The sequence below is a fragment of the Peromyscus eremicus genome, chromosome 5 (genome assembly GCF_949786415.1).
Source record: "Peromyscus eremicus chromosome 5, PerEre_H2_v1, whole genome shotgun sequence".
NCBI classification, from domain to species: domain Eukaryota; kingdom Metazoa; phylum Chordata; class Mammalia; order Rodentia; family Cricetidae; genus Peromyscus; species Peromyscus eremicus.
In genome coordinates, this window is record NC_081420.1 from 67,782,413 (window position 1) to 67,799,474 (window position 17,062).

General features: G+C 41.2%; 1 protein-coding gene across 1 annotated transcript; it reads left to right on the forward strand.

Annotated features, from left to right (window-relative positions):
- Nucleotides 1–1,478: 1,478 nt before the first annotated feature.
- LOC131910538 (probable ribosome biogenesis protein RLP24) lies at nucleotides 1,479–1,998 on the forward strand. The gene has a single exon (XM_059262452.1). The coding sequence runs from the start codon at nucleotides 1,489–1,491 to the stop codon at nucleotides 1,978–1,980; it is 492 nt and encodes a 163-aa protein (XP_059118435.1). The 5' UTR covers nucleotides 1,479–1,488; the 3' UTR covers nucleotides 1,981–1,998.
- Nucleotides 1,999–17,062: the final 15,064 nt, after the last annotated feature.

The window sequence follows — 17,062 nt, forward strand, 5'->3', positions numbered from 1 at the left end:
AATGCATGAATATCAGAAGAGCCTTTGAACTTTAGACTTTTAAATAAGTTTGAGACTGGGACTTTTGAAGTTGGACTGAATTCATTTCTGCACTATGAAATGGCTACAAGGTTTTGGGGGCCAGATCGTGGAATGCAGTAGTTTGAAAGAAAATGGCCCACAAAAAAAGAGTGGCACTATTAGGAGGTATGGCTTTGTTGGAGTAGGTGAGGCCTTTTTGGAGGAAGTGTGTCACTGCAGATTGGCTTTGAGGTCACTGCAGATTGGCTTTGAGGTCTCCTATGCTCAAGCGATGCACAGTGTGGCACTCAGTTTACTTTTTGTTACCTGCGGATCAAGATGTAGAACTCTCAGCTCCTTCTGCAGCACCATGTCTGCCGGCATGCCACCATGAAGATAATGGACTAAACCTCTGAAACTATAAGCCAAACTGAATTAAATGTTTTCCTTGTAAGAATTGCCACAGTCATCGTGTCTTTTCACAGCAATGGAAACCCTAACTAAGACAGTGTGTAAGAGCACTTTCTGTAGGAGTGTGTGGACCAGATTTCTGCTACTTAAACTGTTTTCTGCCACCATCTCTCTTTCCAGTTAAAATGCCTGAGCCATGCTGTAAATAAAACTAGAAGACAGCAAAGTTAAGTACAATTATGGCTGAAAGTCCTTTTGAAATTGATTTTAGCAAATCCTGAACTATATATACCAACACAGTTGAACTCAAAGAACAATTAATTTCTTTCTGAAAAGGACTAGAATCATAGGCAAAGATCCACGAGACTGGAGAGTGGCTGGGCATTTAATGGAAATTCCAGGAAGGCCGATGACCCAATTTTAATTGCATGTTTGACACAAAGTAAATGTGAGAAACTTTTACAGGTTCTGGTCATTTTGCCTTCTTAATTCTGTGCACTTCTTGGTCTCCTTTTAATACGTCCCCTTTCATCAGTGAGTGGGTCAAAGGTAGCTTCTGCTGTCAGAAACCAAAAATATCAACTGAAACACAAACTGGTACTTTCCTCAGCTCCAGTTTCCATAACAAAATACCACAGACTTCGTGACTTTAACAAGAGAATAACTATTCATTGTTGTTTAAAGTTGTTGAGTCGAATGTTAAGAGAATGGACAAGTTTGCTTCATTCTCAGGGATCCTGGCTTCCAGATGGCCTCCCTTCCACATGACATCTTTTTGCAGTCTCAAATTGAGGAATTGATGTCTTCTATTATGAGAGAACAAATATGACCACGAGGGACCCACCCTAATAAACTTACTTGTGGTAAAATTACTACCCAAAGCCCCAATTTCTGAGTGCCTCCACACTGGGATCTAGAAAGAAATTCAATGTGTAGAGTTGGGTAAAGTGTATAAAAACATTCAGTCTGTGAAGATTTGCTATAGGAGAACTGCCACTGTTTGCCTTTAAGAGTTTATATATTGACCCCTTCCTCTTCAGCTCGGCGCCTGGGAGGTGGGTCCCACGCGGAGTCCACATGAGGATCGAGAAATGTTACCTCTGTTCCGGGCCGATCTACCCGGGCCACGGCATGATGTTCGTCCGCAACGACTGCAAGGTGTTCCGATTCTGCAAATCCAAGTGTCATAAAAACTTCAAGAAGAAGCGGAACCCACGCAAGGTCAGGGGGACTACAGCCTTCCGGAAAGCGGCTGGCAAGGAGCTCACCGTGGACAACTCATTTGAATTTGAAAAACGTAGAAATGAACCTGTGAAATACCAGCGAGAGCTCTGGAGTAAAACTATCTATGCAATGAAGAGGGTTGAAGAGATCAAGCAGAAACGCCAGGCTAAGTTTATAATGAACAGGTTGAAGAAAAACAAAGAGCTACAGAAGGTTCAGGACATCAAAGAAGTCAAGCAGAGCATCCATCTTATCTGGGCTCCTCTTGCAGGCAAAGGAAAGCAGCTGGAAGAAAAAATGGTCCAGCAGTTGCAGGAGGATGTGGACATGGAGGATGCTTCCTAATGGTGCCTCCTACAACCAGCCCTGGACACACTGGAAACCAGTGGAAACTGTCGATCCCTAAGTTACTGATTGGTTATGTAAGGTCCCTCAAAGGTGATTCACGAGCTTCCCTCTTATATTGCAGCCTGTAAAAGCATCCGTCGTGGGTGTTAGATCTCAGCTCAATGTTCTGCTTCACCGTGCTATGCTCACATAAACACAAAGGTTTGTGTGTAGATGAAGGCACGAACTCTGGACATCACATGGTTTGAGTTGTTGCTTAATGGCACCAGGCAACATTTCCGTGCTGACTGTCTTGCTAGTGTGAAATCTGTCACGATGTAATATTTTCCTTGCACTTAGGATAGTCTGTTTATTAGGGTCACTGAAGCAGAGGTCACAACAAGGAACTAACCATTCTCAGGACAGCCTCAGTCTCTTGCTTTGCTTTAGTCTCCTTAGTAGCTTCTTAGAGTTGCATGCTGGCCGCATACAATGCTACAAGGCAGCTGAATTAGGCTGGGCTGTCCGCCCCGCTTCAGCCATTCCAATAGGCGGCCTGTGACGGTGGGGGTGGGACGTGGTTGAATAAACTTTGCCAAAATGGTACCTTCTTACTGCTTTGGAGAATGCTCAATTCCAAGTTGTGACTTCTGGCCCAACACCCCTCCCCTCCAATTCTCTCCAGCCCAGCAATGGTCTAGAAGCAGAAGAATATTGGTACCTTTTAAAATTTATTATGTGGTTTTCTTTTTCGGTTTTTTGAGACAGGGTCTCTCATATTATGTAGCTCTGGCTGTCCTGGAACTCACTATGTAGACCAGGCTGCCTTGAACTCACAGAGATCCACCTGTTTCTGCCTCCTGAGTGCTGGGATTAAAGGTGTACACCATCACACCCAGCATTTTTGATTTTCTTAAACAACCAATTGTTTTTGGAAAATAGAATTTATGGATATAATGTTGCTTATTATTTGTACATAAATAAAACCATTTCTAAAGTAAATGCAAAAAAAAGAGTTTATATATTATATGCATTGGAGTTAAGTTTTGAATTGCTTAGAATATTATAAAGGATGCAAACTTAAGATGTTGGTACTAGCAGGGGCTACAGTTGCAGAGGAAGAATGTGACAGGAAAATATAGTTTTTCTGCTTTCTAAAAATTCTTTCAGCCCTTCTTCACAGATATATTTTCTTTATTTTTCCTTATGAAGGATTAGACATATTAAGTCAAGGGAAGCTTGTGGTGGAAAGCTCATGTGACTAACTTTGCTAATAACCACTCTGCAGTGAGCATTCAGAAATGGCATATGATGTTCCTCACAATTTTTGTTTCAGGTACATATGTTCATAGTACTGGATATATAAAATTTGGAATTATGTTAATATAGAGGTCTCTTAACAGTATTCATTCTTAACCTGCTTATGAAACCTGTTTTTTAAAAGAAACAATTCAATGCCAAATTAAAGCAGACTTATGAAAATTTAACATTATTATCATATTAGTATCAGAAATGTTAATAGTTTATTTCAGTATGCCTGAAAAGTAGTAACCATTTCCAGCTGAAATAAAATAAATGTGTATTTATATAAACAACTATGGGGAATAATCTGTGACTAAAATGCTTGCTGAAAAAGTGTAAGGACAGGAGATTGTATGAGCACCCACAAATGACAGGTGGACATGGCAGACTACATGGAATTTCAGGGTTCAGAAGACAAGAAGATCCCCGGAGCAAGTTGGCTAGCCAGATTAGCCATATTGATGATCTTTAGGTTCCATTAGCAGACCCTATTTCAATGAATGAAGAAGAGAGTGATTGAGGATGGCACCTTACATCAACCTCACACCTCCACAGACATATGCACACATATGTGCCCACACACATGTAAATGTACACACATATGATACATATCACATAGGAAAAGTTCAAATTGGATCTATTATGTCCATTTAGGTAAATAGCATATTCAAGACCATATAAAAATGCTATACTACACATACAGAATAAAAACTAAACCAGGGGAAATTTTATAATGATGATGGAAAATTATTACTTATAAACAAAGAATGATAATAAAGATAGCAATAGAGATGATAGAGAGGGATGAAATAAAGCCTTGTTACTAGAAAAATGCATGGGAATTTCACTTTTTGAGAACATTTGATAATTTATGTCATACTCAGAAATGTTATTTTAAACAATTAACTAGAATTAAATATTTAGCATGTTCATTTAAAACTGTAGATGTTCATAAAAGAAAATGATAGAGAGTAAGGTATGCCCTAAGAATGAGGACAACACAAATTAGAGATTTCTCCAAACACATTTTCTTGATTTACAAGAGTACTGGATGTTCAGTTTTCAGCAACTGCCTATTTGGTAGACTACTCTGTAGCCTCTGAAGTCTTTGTATTTCTGCACACTTAGCTGTTTGCCTGATAACTTTAAAATATCCAACGTTTAGTTCACAGGACAGCTGTTTCAGTGCATGGTATCCTGTATTTCAAGGTTTTGTAATTTAATCCCCACTTGAGGCACCGTGCCTTAACTGCAGACTCACCTAATACATTGAACATGCACATCACAGAGAGGGTCTCTGCCTAGGAAAGCCTGGCTCCATATGATTATTTCTGTCTGACATCACAAAGAAACCTTCCACAATGGGTACATATCCTTCCTACACAACTCAGATCTTGTCTATGATTGATGCATAAGAGATACTATTGTAGCTGCTTCAAACATTCGTGTTCCTCTTCATCAGCCTCCATCACACCATGACTGGAAAGACAATGAGAAAGCTGCAGCTTTGGAGGCGCTTTGATCTACTTCAACATCAAGAGGCAGAACCCAAAACAAAGAAAGGAGGATGAGCAGAGGTCTCAGAAACCAGCTTTGTGTCTGCTTACTACCCTGCAGAGGATGATACCACCATGGGGCTAAGAGTGGAATGAATGTAGACAGACCAGTTCACGTAAGGGAAGGGTCAGTGGTCAGTGTGTTTCTTTGAATCCTATCAGAGCACTCAGTGCACACGTGGAGGGTGAAAATAGAGCAAAGTTGACAGACATGAAAAGCTCAGCTTTCTTTCATAGGAATTAAATATGGCCATGGTCACTGAAAGGACAAGAGTGGTTTCCTTCTGTCCTTTGGATCCAAGGCATCATTAAAAATGAAGTTATTTTTTAAAGAACAATAGTAGGAACAAAGTAACAATGGTGTTTTTTCTCCTTAAAACTAGTGCATAGACTTTTTTTTTTCCAGGAGCTCTTTAGTTCTTTACATTGTCTGTAGACTTTTAATGGTATGTTTGAAAGATTATACCCTGGGAAGTGACTTTATAATGCAAGTTTATTACTTTGCTGCTAGAATAAGGAGTAATAAGTGAGAGAATTCATCTTACTGCTTTCTATTTAAACTGAAGGACTCCTAAGTTTCCAGTCTGATGCTTGCCAGGGCTGGGAGCATACACAGAGATATAGAATGTTTTCCACACAATCGTTTAATATATTAATCTTAGTCTGAGTTACTGTTTGTGTCCTCAGCGAACTTACAGCATGAAAAGATGAGTAAATGTTTTTTTTTTAAATTAGCAATGTACATAAAAATCTTGCATTTTGCAATCATGCCAGATATCTTGTAATGGCAATAGATCTTCACTAATTATGCAAGCCTTTAAAAAATACTAGTACCCTGTATTTAAAGATTTTTATATATTTTAGTAAATTGTTATATTGTTTCAAGTGATGTTTATAGAGTCTAAAATGTGCATTGTCTACTTTCTACAACTTTCAAATGTCATTTCATGAGTGCAAACCTTAAAATAGCATTTCTTCCCTTTTATATGCTGTTTTGTAATATTTTATAAATCTCTATGGTGTCAAAACTCTATATTTGCGTTATTCTTTAGAGCAATTCAAAATATGAAAAAATATTATATGTTTTCATGATTTTGCCCCATTCTTTATGTTTTGGGGAGTTCCTAGTTTCAGTTTTGTGCCATCGCCCTTCTTCTGTCTGCAGATACAAGCATGCATCTAAAGGCAACACATCTTCTAGACTTCTGCTTGAGAGAGTCTGTATTTTATATTTATTTTAATAAACAACTCAATGAGTTTTGTTGAAATATCTTTCTCAACTAAAAATATCACTCCAAGTTATTATGAGTTACGGGTTTAGGAGTGAGTCTGATGGGAGTATTATCTTTGCTCCTCTACTGGTCTAACTTCAGGTGTGTTTATCCCCTCACCATGCTTTGTCCACTTATGTGCTCACTAAAGGAATTCTTGATCACAGAGAGTGCTCATGTCTTCCTCCCTGCAGAAATGCCCAGTATGATTAGATTCCTATGTCCCATACCCTTTCTAACAAGTTACTCAAATAACTGACAATTCAATGTCTGTGTTATTTTGATAGTAGAGCACCTGGGTGATCTGCTCATGACAAACTTGTTCTCCTAGCTTTTATGTCTGATAGTTTGGTGGTGGTGGTGAATTAGTGATATCATGTAAGGACTAATACAAACTGAAGTTAATGATATTTATGAGTAAAATGGATATCTCTTTTCTTTTGCTACCATTTCAGAATGTGAGATTAAGGTATTGATACTAGCACAGAAAACAATACTAAGGCACAATTAGAGAGAGAGAGAGAGAGAGAGAGAGAGAGAGAGAGAGAGAGAGAGAGAGAGAGAGAGAAGCAGTCAATGACTGCTGAGAGAAGAAGAATCAGTTTTCTTCAGGAATGAGCACCTTTAGTATGCTATGCAATCCCAAATGGCCAACCCTAAACACAAGTACACATGAGTACACTAAATGGACTCATTGGGTTATTTGTGTGTATGTGTGAGTGTGTGTGTGTGTGTGTGTGTGTGTGTGTGTGTGTATCAATAGTAAAGAAGAGATCAGAAATCCAAGCAGGAGGAGAAAGGGGCATGGGAAGTGGAAGGGGGGGGGGTTAAAATTATGTAACTACAGCACTCTTGCATAACATTCTCAAAATAATAAAAAGTATGTTGTAAAAATAATTGAAAGTTGCCAGTCCACTGAAAAGGAAACAGCAGGCAGGTCCCAAACTGTCTCCCCAATCAGTGAAGAAATTAAAGCAACTTGAGGTAAGGCAATCTTGGTGGCATGTATATTGTGCTGGTGCACAGTTCAGGTGGATCTTGTGACGCATTATAAGTTGGGGGTTTCCAGTCTCTCCATAATTCTGGTTCATCATGCAAAGGGTTTACTTCTTTACTCGTAGTCTAGGTCCGTGGGTTCCTAGTTTCTCAGGTACCTTTGCCTATTTAGGGGGCTTTTGTTTTCTCCAGGCTCTTCGGGCCATATTAAGACAAGTCCTAGGATTCTACACCTGTGTGTCAAAAACAAGTCCAGCAGATTTGAAGAATTGGAGAGGCATCACACCATAGGGAATGGAATCTAAAAAGCCAGTTCATGTACCCAGGATAAGTCCTGGTCCCATTGCCAGGGGACCCAAAAACAGATCAAGCCATACAACTGTCACCCTCATTCAGAGGGCCAAGTTTGGTCCCATGCAGGCTCCCCAGCTGTCAGCCCAGAGTCTGTGAGCTCCCACTAGCTTGGGTCAGCTGTCTCTGTGGTTTTTCCCATCATAATCTTGAAAATCCCCCCCCCCTTGCTCCTATAATCCCTCCTCCCTCTCTTCAACTGAACTCCAGGAGCTTGTCCAAGTGCTTGGCTGTGGGTCTCTGCATCTGCTTCCATCAGTCACTGGATGTAGGTTCTATGAAGACAGTTAGGGTAGTCACCAATCTGTATACAGGGCAAGGCTAGTTCAAGCACTCTCTCCACCACTGCTGTGAGTCTTAGCGGAGGACTTCCTTGTGGGTTCCTGGGCATTTCTCTGGCACCAGATTTCTCCGTAACCCCATAATGGCTCCCTCTCTGCCCCTCCTTCAACTTAGTCATCTTGAACCCTCATGTTCCCACCCCATCCCCTCTCTTCCTCTTCCCCCTCTCAGTTTACCCAGGAGATCTTAACCCTTACCCCTTCCTGGGGCAATCCATGTGTGTCCCTCTTAGGGCCCTCCTCTTTACCTAGCTTCTCTGGGGTTGTGGATTGTAGCCTGTTTATCTTTTGCTTTGCATCTAATATTCAGTTATGAGTGGGTACATACCATGTTTGTCTTTCTGTGTCTGGGTTACCTCACTCAGGATGATTTCCCTACGGTACAAAATGCCTTACTCAGCCTTAATGCAGGGGGGAGGGGCTTGGTCCTGCCCTACCAGCCTGTGTTGAATACCCAAGGGCGGTCATATTTTCTATGAGGAGTGGAGGGGGGGTGGCATGGGGGGAGATGGGGGGAGTGGGAAAAGGGAAGGGAGGGGGAACAGTGGTTGATATGTAAAATGAAAACATTTAAATAAATATAAAAATAAAAAGAAAGAATTGAAGAAGCTTCCAATTTGTACTTGGCTTCAGTTTTTCCATCAATGTTTTCCATTTATTGCTGGTGTACCATGGATTTCCAGTGCCTCCCACAGCAGCCTGCATTTTCCTTGGGCTTTGACTGGGACCGGTTACAAAAGATCTTTCTCAGTATTCATGTCCCCCACCCTCACAATAAGTCTGTCAACTTTAGCATCCCACTTGGTACAAGATTCAGTGAGAGAGTGTTCAACCCCCCTTGTCTCAGAGTTCTTCAGCCACCTGGACAGAAATACCGAGAAGGCAAGATGCCTTTCAGAGGCTGGTCTCTGGAAGCTGTTATGTTTCCTCAGTGCCTGACAGCGCCAGGGAAACAGGCACAAAGAAGCAGCAGTAAGTGTCACCCTCAACTGCTAGAGACCCTAGGTTTATCTGAGTACAGGGACTTTGTCCCTCTGTGGGCCTCAGGTATGGAGACACTTGGCCATTCGAAGCAGCAAGTGTAAGAGCATCAGCTCTAGCATTTGAGGGTTTTGAAGTCTTGACAGGAATCCTTCTGGCAACCATGGCCTGCACGTTCTCTCACTGTCTCCATTCGTCTTTATAGCTCTGCACTCATCCCTTCTGCTTCCACTTCACGCCTTCTCCTGCCCCCAGTCATTGTGTAGGCTGTTCGGCTGCTCTTGTAACTTACTAAACGCTGACTGATCATAGCTATTTGCTTGACCAATGATAGTCATTTATTTTAGATCAATTAACCATTTCTATTAATCTATGTGCTACCCCGAGGCTCTTTTACCTCATCTATGTACTTCCCATCCTGCTCACTCTGCTTCTCATGACATCTCCTCCGACTCCATCCTTCTTCTTCCCAGCATTCTCTCTGCCCCAAAAATCCTACCTACCCATCAACCAGTCAGCTCTTTATTAACCAATGAGAATAACACATATTTACAGTGTACAAAGATTGTTCCACAGTACTGGCCTCCAGTCATAGTGGTCTCTTCAGCAGAGGAAGTACCTCTAACTAAGGTGGAAATAGATTATTGAGACTTGTGACTATAAAAAGCTGGTTGTAAACAATTTCAAACAGTCCTCTGAAGCCTCCAGTTAAGATTTCCCTCTTTACTGTAACCTGCCTGTTGTATTAGTCAGGGTTCTCTAGAGGAACATAACTCATTGAATGAATATGTATATTAGGACGCCTTACAGGCTGTGGTTCAGCCTGTGTAACAATGGCTTTCTATGAACAAAAGGTCCAAGAATCCAGTGTTCAGTCCACAATGGTGGATGTCTCAGCTGGTCTTCAGTACACACCAGAATCCTAAAGCAGTAGGCTCTAATGCCAGCGAAAGAATAGACTTGCCAGTAAGTGTGAGAACAAGCAGGCAATGACAGCAAGCTTCCCTCTTCCATGTCCTTTCTAGAGGCTGCCAGCAGAAAGTGCATCCAAGATCAAAGGTAGATCATCTCACTCAAACGATCTGAATTAAAGGTATATCTTCCCACTCGAAGATCCAGGTTAGAAGTTAGTCTTCCCACTTCAAATGATTAAGAAGAATTTAATAATAAATTTAAGAAAAATCCCTTAAAAGGTGTGCCAAGTCATTTGGGTTTCAGTTTATTCCAGCCATAGTCAAGTTGACAACTATCACACTGTCTAAGTTACCCACCAATGTATTTGAAAGAGTAGTGATCTGTGATTTTTCTTTTGGTTATTGCTCTTCTGTCATTACAAAGACCTCATCAAGCTGTCAACACACTGGAAAACAGAAACCAGGGTGACTTGAATCTGTGCTCCTAGGCCACAGTCACTAATATTTGGCTCTAGAATGAACTTACTCTTACCCCACCCCACCTCCCCAAACAGTCCTGGCTGGGGCTGTGTCTTCAGAGTCAGGGAGATCACCTGCAATATTTGGAATGTTAAGGACAGTAGATGCAGGGATGAAGGTGCTCCAGCAGACTCTTTGAGTGGCATCTTTTTTTCCTCCATGCAGCAAAGAAATCACAAGAGAGCCCAATAGCTAAGTAAGGAGTCCAGTCACTCCATTCCCAGTGTCTTTATTCAGAGCAGAATAAACATCAGTTTACTGGGGAAGGAAGTGCTTACAGACTTGAAGAACTGACATTAACACTAACAGTGGTTGACACAGTTCAACAATGCTTTATACCTGCCTAGAACTTAGAGAGAGGTCGGTCCCCCTGCTGCGTCTCATAAACAGTGGTAGAGAGTTTAGCGTCTTGTTGTGGCTCTCAGAGCTGTGGTTAATGTTTTGGGCTTAAGGAGGACAGTTCCTTAACCCCATGCTAGCATTTCCTGATCATTTCTGAAGCTCCAGTTGAGATCCTAGATGACAGTTTTCTGATCTCTCCAGTGATGAGAGATTTTAACTTCTACCCTGTTGTGAATTTAATAGTTTCCTTTTAAAACACTGAATGCCAAAGCTATAAGATTTTTATTATTTTTAGCCAGGCGGTGGTGGTGCATGCCTTTTATCTCAGCACTTGGGAGGCAGAGGCAGGCGGATCTCTGTGAGTTTGAGGCCAGCCTGGTCTACAGAGTGAGTTCCAGGACAGGCTTCAAAGCTACACTGCTGTGGGATGGTCTGTATGTCAAATGTGTTGTTGATTGGTCAATAAATAAATCACTGATTGGTCAGTGGCCAGGCAGGAAGTATAGGCGGGACTAACAGAGAGGAGAATTGAGAGAACAGGAAGCTGGGTGAAGGAGACACTGCCAGCCGCCATCAGGACAAAGAAGATGTAAAGTACCGGTAAGCCACAAGCCACGTGGCAAGGTATAGATGAATGGAAATGGATTAATTTAAGCTGTAAGAACAGTTAGCAAGAAGCCTGCCACGGCCATACAGTTTGTAAGCAATATAAGTCTCTGTGTTTACTTGGTTGGGTCTGAGGCTGTGGGACTGGCAGGTGAGAGAGATTTGCCCTGACTGTGGGCCAGGCAAGCAAACTCTAGCTACAAATAGCGCCCAACGTGGGGCAAGAGTTTCCACCTAAAACCTGAGTAAAAAGATTCTAAAACGGAGCTAAAAACAGCTCCTAGTTGTCTCTTTTAAGCTAGCAGCAGCCTGTGTGTTTGAGCTACTATGGCGGGTTCCTGGCGTGCATGCTCGATCTGCAGTATGGCGGGAATGAGGCCTCTGCAAGTGGCACATTAAGCTGTGTGGTGGATTTAGCCTTTGCTAGTACAAAACAAAAACAAACAAACAAAAAAAAGAGGTTTCTGGGCTACACGCTGCTTTGATAGAAGCAGAGACCCACTATTTCTGAGAGTTGATGGCTCCCAGAGCTGGCGGAAAACGTACTACAGCCATGTTGGGAAGCTGAAGTGGGTGGAACCAGCAGCCACAGCGCCAGCGCAGCCATTTCAGGCTTAGAAGGCTGCAGTTTAAAGCAATAGGCTCAAGCTAGTATAAAAAAATAAGCCACGTAAAGATGGCTACCACACAGAGAATCTGGATTATGTTCTCTTTGATATTTGTAACTGAAGAAAAACATTTTATTACAAAAGCTGTTGAGTTATGCCAAAATATATATTTTAAAGTTACCTTGACTTCAAAATTTGAATGTAAGGATATGTTGCTTTGGAAAGGAGGCTCTGCTTTTGTTTCCACAGAAAGCCACGGCCATACAGTTTGTAAGCAATATAAGTCTCTGTGTTTACTTGGTTGGGTCTGAGGCTGTGGGACTGGCAGGTGAGAGAGATTTGCCCTGACTGTGGGCCAGGCAAGCAAACTCTAGCTACACTACACAGAGAAACCCTTTATTATTTTTAACTATGTGTGAGTGGGTGCGTGTGTGCAAGTGGGTATGTGGCCATGAGATCTGGAATCCTCCTAGAGCTTGAGTTACATGCAATTGTGAGCTGCTACACATGGATGCTGGGAACTGAACTTGGTCTTCTGCAAGAGCAGAATATGCACTCTTTAACTACTGAGCTCTCTCTCCAGTACCTGAATATCAAAGTTTAAAACCCCAACACTTCCAAATGCAACTGTATCTGAGTTCAGGACCTTTATAGAGGTGATTAAATAAAAATGAGGTTACTTAGAAGGGGCTTTAATCCAATCTGTCTTACAGAGGGACACCATGGATGTCATACACACTGGCATGAAGAAAGACCATATGACAACAACCTTGGCCAGGGTTCAACCAGGCCTCAAAAGAAGTCAAACTCTGCAGACTCCAGTCTTGGGCTTCAAGCATATAACATGAAAAAAATAAACTCCTGTGGTTTATGGCACCCATCTAGCAAACCAGAGCATAGCATTCTTCCTTCCCCAGCAGTGGGTTTTGCTTGTATCCTGAGACGCAAGAGGACCACTCTTCTCCTAAGGCATGTGAGTTTTATGCCTCCCTTTCCAAGAAGATAAGGATTTTTCAGATAACTCCTTGGACTGAGGAGTATCCTTGCCACACTGATAGTGAAGACTTGTACATCACAGGATAGACAAGTCCATGACAATGGAAAGACACCAAGAATTAATTGCCTCAGCAGTCAGAAATCACCACCATTACCACTAAAGAAATTACACCAAGCATGACAGTGCACACCTTTAATCCCAGCACTCCGGAGGGAGAGGCAAGAGGATCTCTGTGAGTTCAAGGCCAGCTTGGGCTACGCAGCAAGTTCTAGGCCAACCAGAACCTAGTAGTGTGACCCTGCCTCGAAACAAAGCAAGCAACAAATCCCCCTTCTCTCTACCTACAGACTTCTTCATGGACACCTGATGGAGGCTGGAGAAGAGTCCCTGAGTGTTAACCATAATTCACTCCTATGCTCAGGGATTGAAAACTGGTATGTTAGTTCAGGAACCCAACAGTTAATTCAATATCAATAAAAATGTCATTTTAAAAGGGAGCCAAGCATCTCTATAAAAAATTCTCCAAGGAAGACATCCAAATGGTGAATAAACACATGAAGAGACTCTTGACATAATTATTCAGCAGAAAAAGGCAAAGCAAAACCAGGGGCTACTACTCTTTATAAATTAGACTTACTAGAACTTAAAAAAAATCCTGAAATACAAAATATTGTTTAGAATATCAAGAAGTAAGAATCCTCTCACACATTACTGAAAAGAACATAATATACTATATCTGCTTTGGAAAATGCTGTCAGTTACTCAAATTACTAAATATGAAGTTATTAGATGACTTGTCAACTCTACTCCTAGTTATATACCCAAGAGAATGAGAACACATAGGCACACAGAAATAAGATCAGAAGTAAGACTCAAAGCAATTTAGTGAAGGACAGTGTGTCTTTTTTTATAAGGAACATGTAATGTAGCCTGCATTTCCCAGAAACCCAGAAAGGTTATTTTAGCAAGGAAGTTGCATGGCCACTCAGTTTTTATTATGCTTATTTTACAGAAAGAACTCGGGTTGTAAAGTGACAGATGGTTTAGGCTAGGGAACCGTTGGCAGCAATGAGACCACAGTCAGTGGTTTCACATGGACTGGTCATTATTTGGATTTAGATTGAAATTAAAGGTGTGTTAAAAGGTTTTAAGACTTTTTGACAATTTCTTGACTATAACAATCCAGACTTTAATGTCTAGAACACATTAAGGAAAACGAAAAATGTAAAACAACCCTCAATTTAGAGCCTTTTCACTTAAGCTAGTGTTCCTCAACTTTCCACAACAACAAGAAAACAGCTCTATGAATTACTTTATCTGCAGGGCATCTCTGATGTATTTCTGAGGTCATCGATCACCTTTCATTGAAAAAAGATTTCCAGGAAGGAGACATGGCACCAAAACTACCAGGCAAACTAGGTGTTAAATATATCACTCAACTAAAGAATTTGAACATTTTGGTGATAATGCTTTCTTTTGTGCAAGTTTATAATGAAAGTCTAATGCCATCACACAGGAAGGCAATCAAATTATAAAATGTTGCTATTGTCTCTAAAAACAATTACTCCTACAGAAAAGCTAGCAATCTTGTAAGTTTTATGCTAACGTTGTAAAGTTCAAGGCAGAGCAAAAGTTATGTTTTTCATGTTTCTCTTTTTTACCCTTTTATATCTTCAGTACTCTATTTTTCTTCGGGGCTAAGAGATAAATATTCGTGTCTCACAAGGTTGACTGCAGCACATAAACAGCATTTTGTTTCCAAGACCTTGAAGCATTTCTTAAAAACTTACTCCTATGTTGACCGTTACCTATCATCAGACAGACTGTCAGTTTCACCATCTGTGAAATGGCATTTAGTGTTTATAGCTGCTCATGGTGTCACTTGACAGTTTTCTCCCTTTTAAGGACCTCACAGCACCTTTCCTACTATTAGAAGAATGCATTCTCTTCAGGCTGCTTCCCACTTCTCTCTCCTCATCCATGAAGCAATACCTCCTGCCACAAGATGATTGGGATGGAATTCTGTTCAGGCACAAAACAGCAGCAGCCCATGGAAAATCACAGCGATAGATCTGAGCTTCATCTAAAAGGTGTAATTATACATTAAATGACCCAGTTTATGCTGGACATCTGCAGCACATAGCTATAATTAATCAAGAATGGCTAGGTGTAAAACTATTAAATGTTTTCCACAGAAAAAAGAACAATGAGTATGATGCTCATCTCTCTCTTTTATTCACTTTTTTTAAAAATATAAGTAACGCTTAAAAAATTGGCTCTTGGTACCACAAGAAAAATCAGTGACTGAAGGCAGCTGTGGCCACATCTGACAACTAGAGTTGCTGCAGATTCAGTGCTAGGATTGCAGGAGAATGTAGTGTACCTGTTGTTAAAATTTCTTCCTGGGGACACAAGTGATGTCTACACTTCCTTCTAAATTCCCAATGAGAAACTGAGGCATGATTCCACACAAGTTCACACTGGTGAACCAGATTTAGTTTACTGGACTTATTTACAGAACATAGGTAAGGTGTTAGTTACAAGAATGTGGGCGTTCCCTCCAAAAGGCTGCACCGGAAAGTCTACCCCATAGGGTTGATGGCTTTCCCATGGCTGCATAGAAAACACCCCTTCCTGTAGTTTTCCCCAGCCTATACACTCTAGCCCTGAGGGTCCCAGGACAATTCCCACCCCTTTCTGAGGGAATGTAAACAGACAACAAGCCCAGCTGGAGTGATCTTTGGAAGTGGGCACAGCTGAACTCCCAAAGGTGGCAGCTGTTTGTCTCAGAGAAAAATAATCATGTAACAATCCCCCCACTCCTGTAGCCTTTTACTTTGGGGATTAGAACTCAGATTCTGTGCTTACTTGGCAGATACTTCACTGAGACATTTTTCTTAGCCCCTGAAATGGCTCTTTAAAAAAAAAAATCCTTTGTTGATGAGTTCAAAAGTAAAACACCAAGAAAATATTTTACTATGCTCAAGAGAAGTAGAAAAGAAGAACAAAGTGGAGAAGTGGAGAAGAAAATCTGGGAAATTTCAGCTTAGGCCTTCCTTCATGAGAAGTTAAATGACTGGATATGTTTCTGCTACACTAGGGCTTACGCAGTCCTAAGAAAATTAAAGTATGCAAAAGGATCCAGAAAAAGCAGTATCCTTTCCAAGATTAAATGCATCTCAGTCTAAGCATAAATTAAAAAAAAAAATGGCACTATACTGGAAGAATTTTAGGTCCTGAACTGAAAAGAAGTTTCGTTCATCAAACTTCCACAGGACACCCACTATCTTACCTGGCCTGGCCCCATTTCTGTAAATACAAAAATGAAGAATACTGGAGAACAAGCAAAACAGAAAACTCTAACTCTTTACGTGACTAAATTATCAGCAGAACCATGAGAAACGAACGCTCACTGCTTAGCCTGGAGGAAGCAGAAAAGCAGAGCAGCAGTCAGCCTCACTGGGAAGTGGCATTTGACACATAAATAGTTGTCTCTAGGTGGGATGGGGAAGAGATGGGAGTTTTAAGGCTGCCTATAGCCATTTGGACGTGTTTAATATCACATCAAACACATTTAAAATGTGCCTGGCCCTGATATTGAAGTTTACTTTATAGTTCATGAATAATGCTATTAACTAAGCTACATTTGACAATATGCTAAAATGTTACATTTTATGGATATGGGATTAAAAATTTATCAATTTGATTTCATGGATCTTTCATCCAGTTAATACAATGCTGTAGCATCCAGTGTTCTGTCTCTCTGAAAAATACCTAAGATAGTTAGCCTAAAGGAAAGAAAGGGGTATTTGGGCTCACAGCTGGGTTGTGGACATTCCAGTCCATGGTTGGCTCGCCTTAATAGCCAACTGTCACAATAGCCACACTTGAGCCTGTGGTAAGACAGCACCTAACTGCCAATGTAGTTGACAAAGGAAGTTTATTCCTGGTGGTGGGGGGTAAGTACAAGTGGGGGACAGAAAGGGGATGGGGATAGCAATAGCCACTTCTGGAGCATACCAACAATAACCTTACTTCCTCTCATGAGATTCTACTCTCAAAGATTCTCCTGCCACCCAATAGTGCCACACACTGAGGACCAAGACTTTGATATAGGCTCTTTGGGGGACATAGCCAACCAGGGGGAAAGTGCATTTCCCCCTATGTTCTTATGTTTTCTTAAACTTCCAGAAAACCACAATTTCTGTGGTGTCTACAGGAAATGTCTGGTGGAAAGGCATTCTAGCCACAGGATTTGAGTTAAGCATAGACTCTGGAATGATCTATATTTTAACAGGGCAGGATCCTAGTCCCAG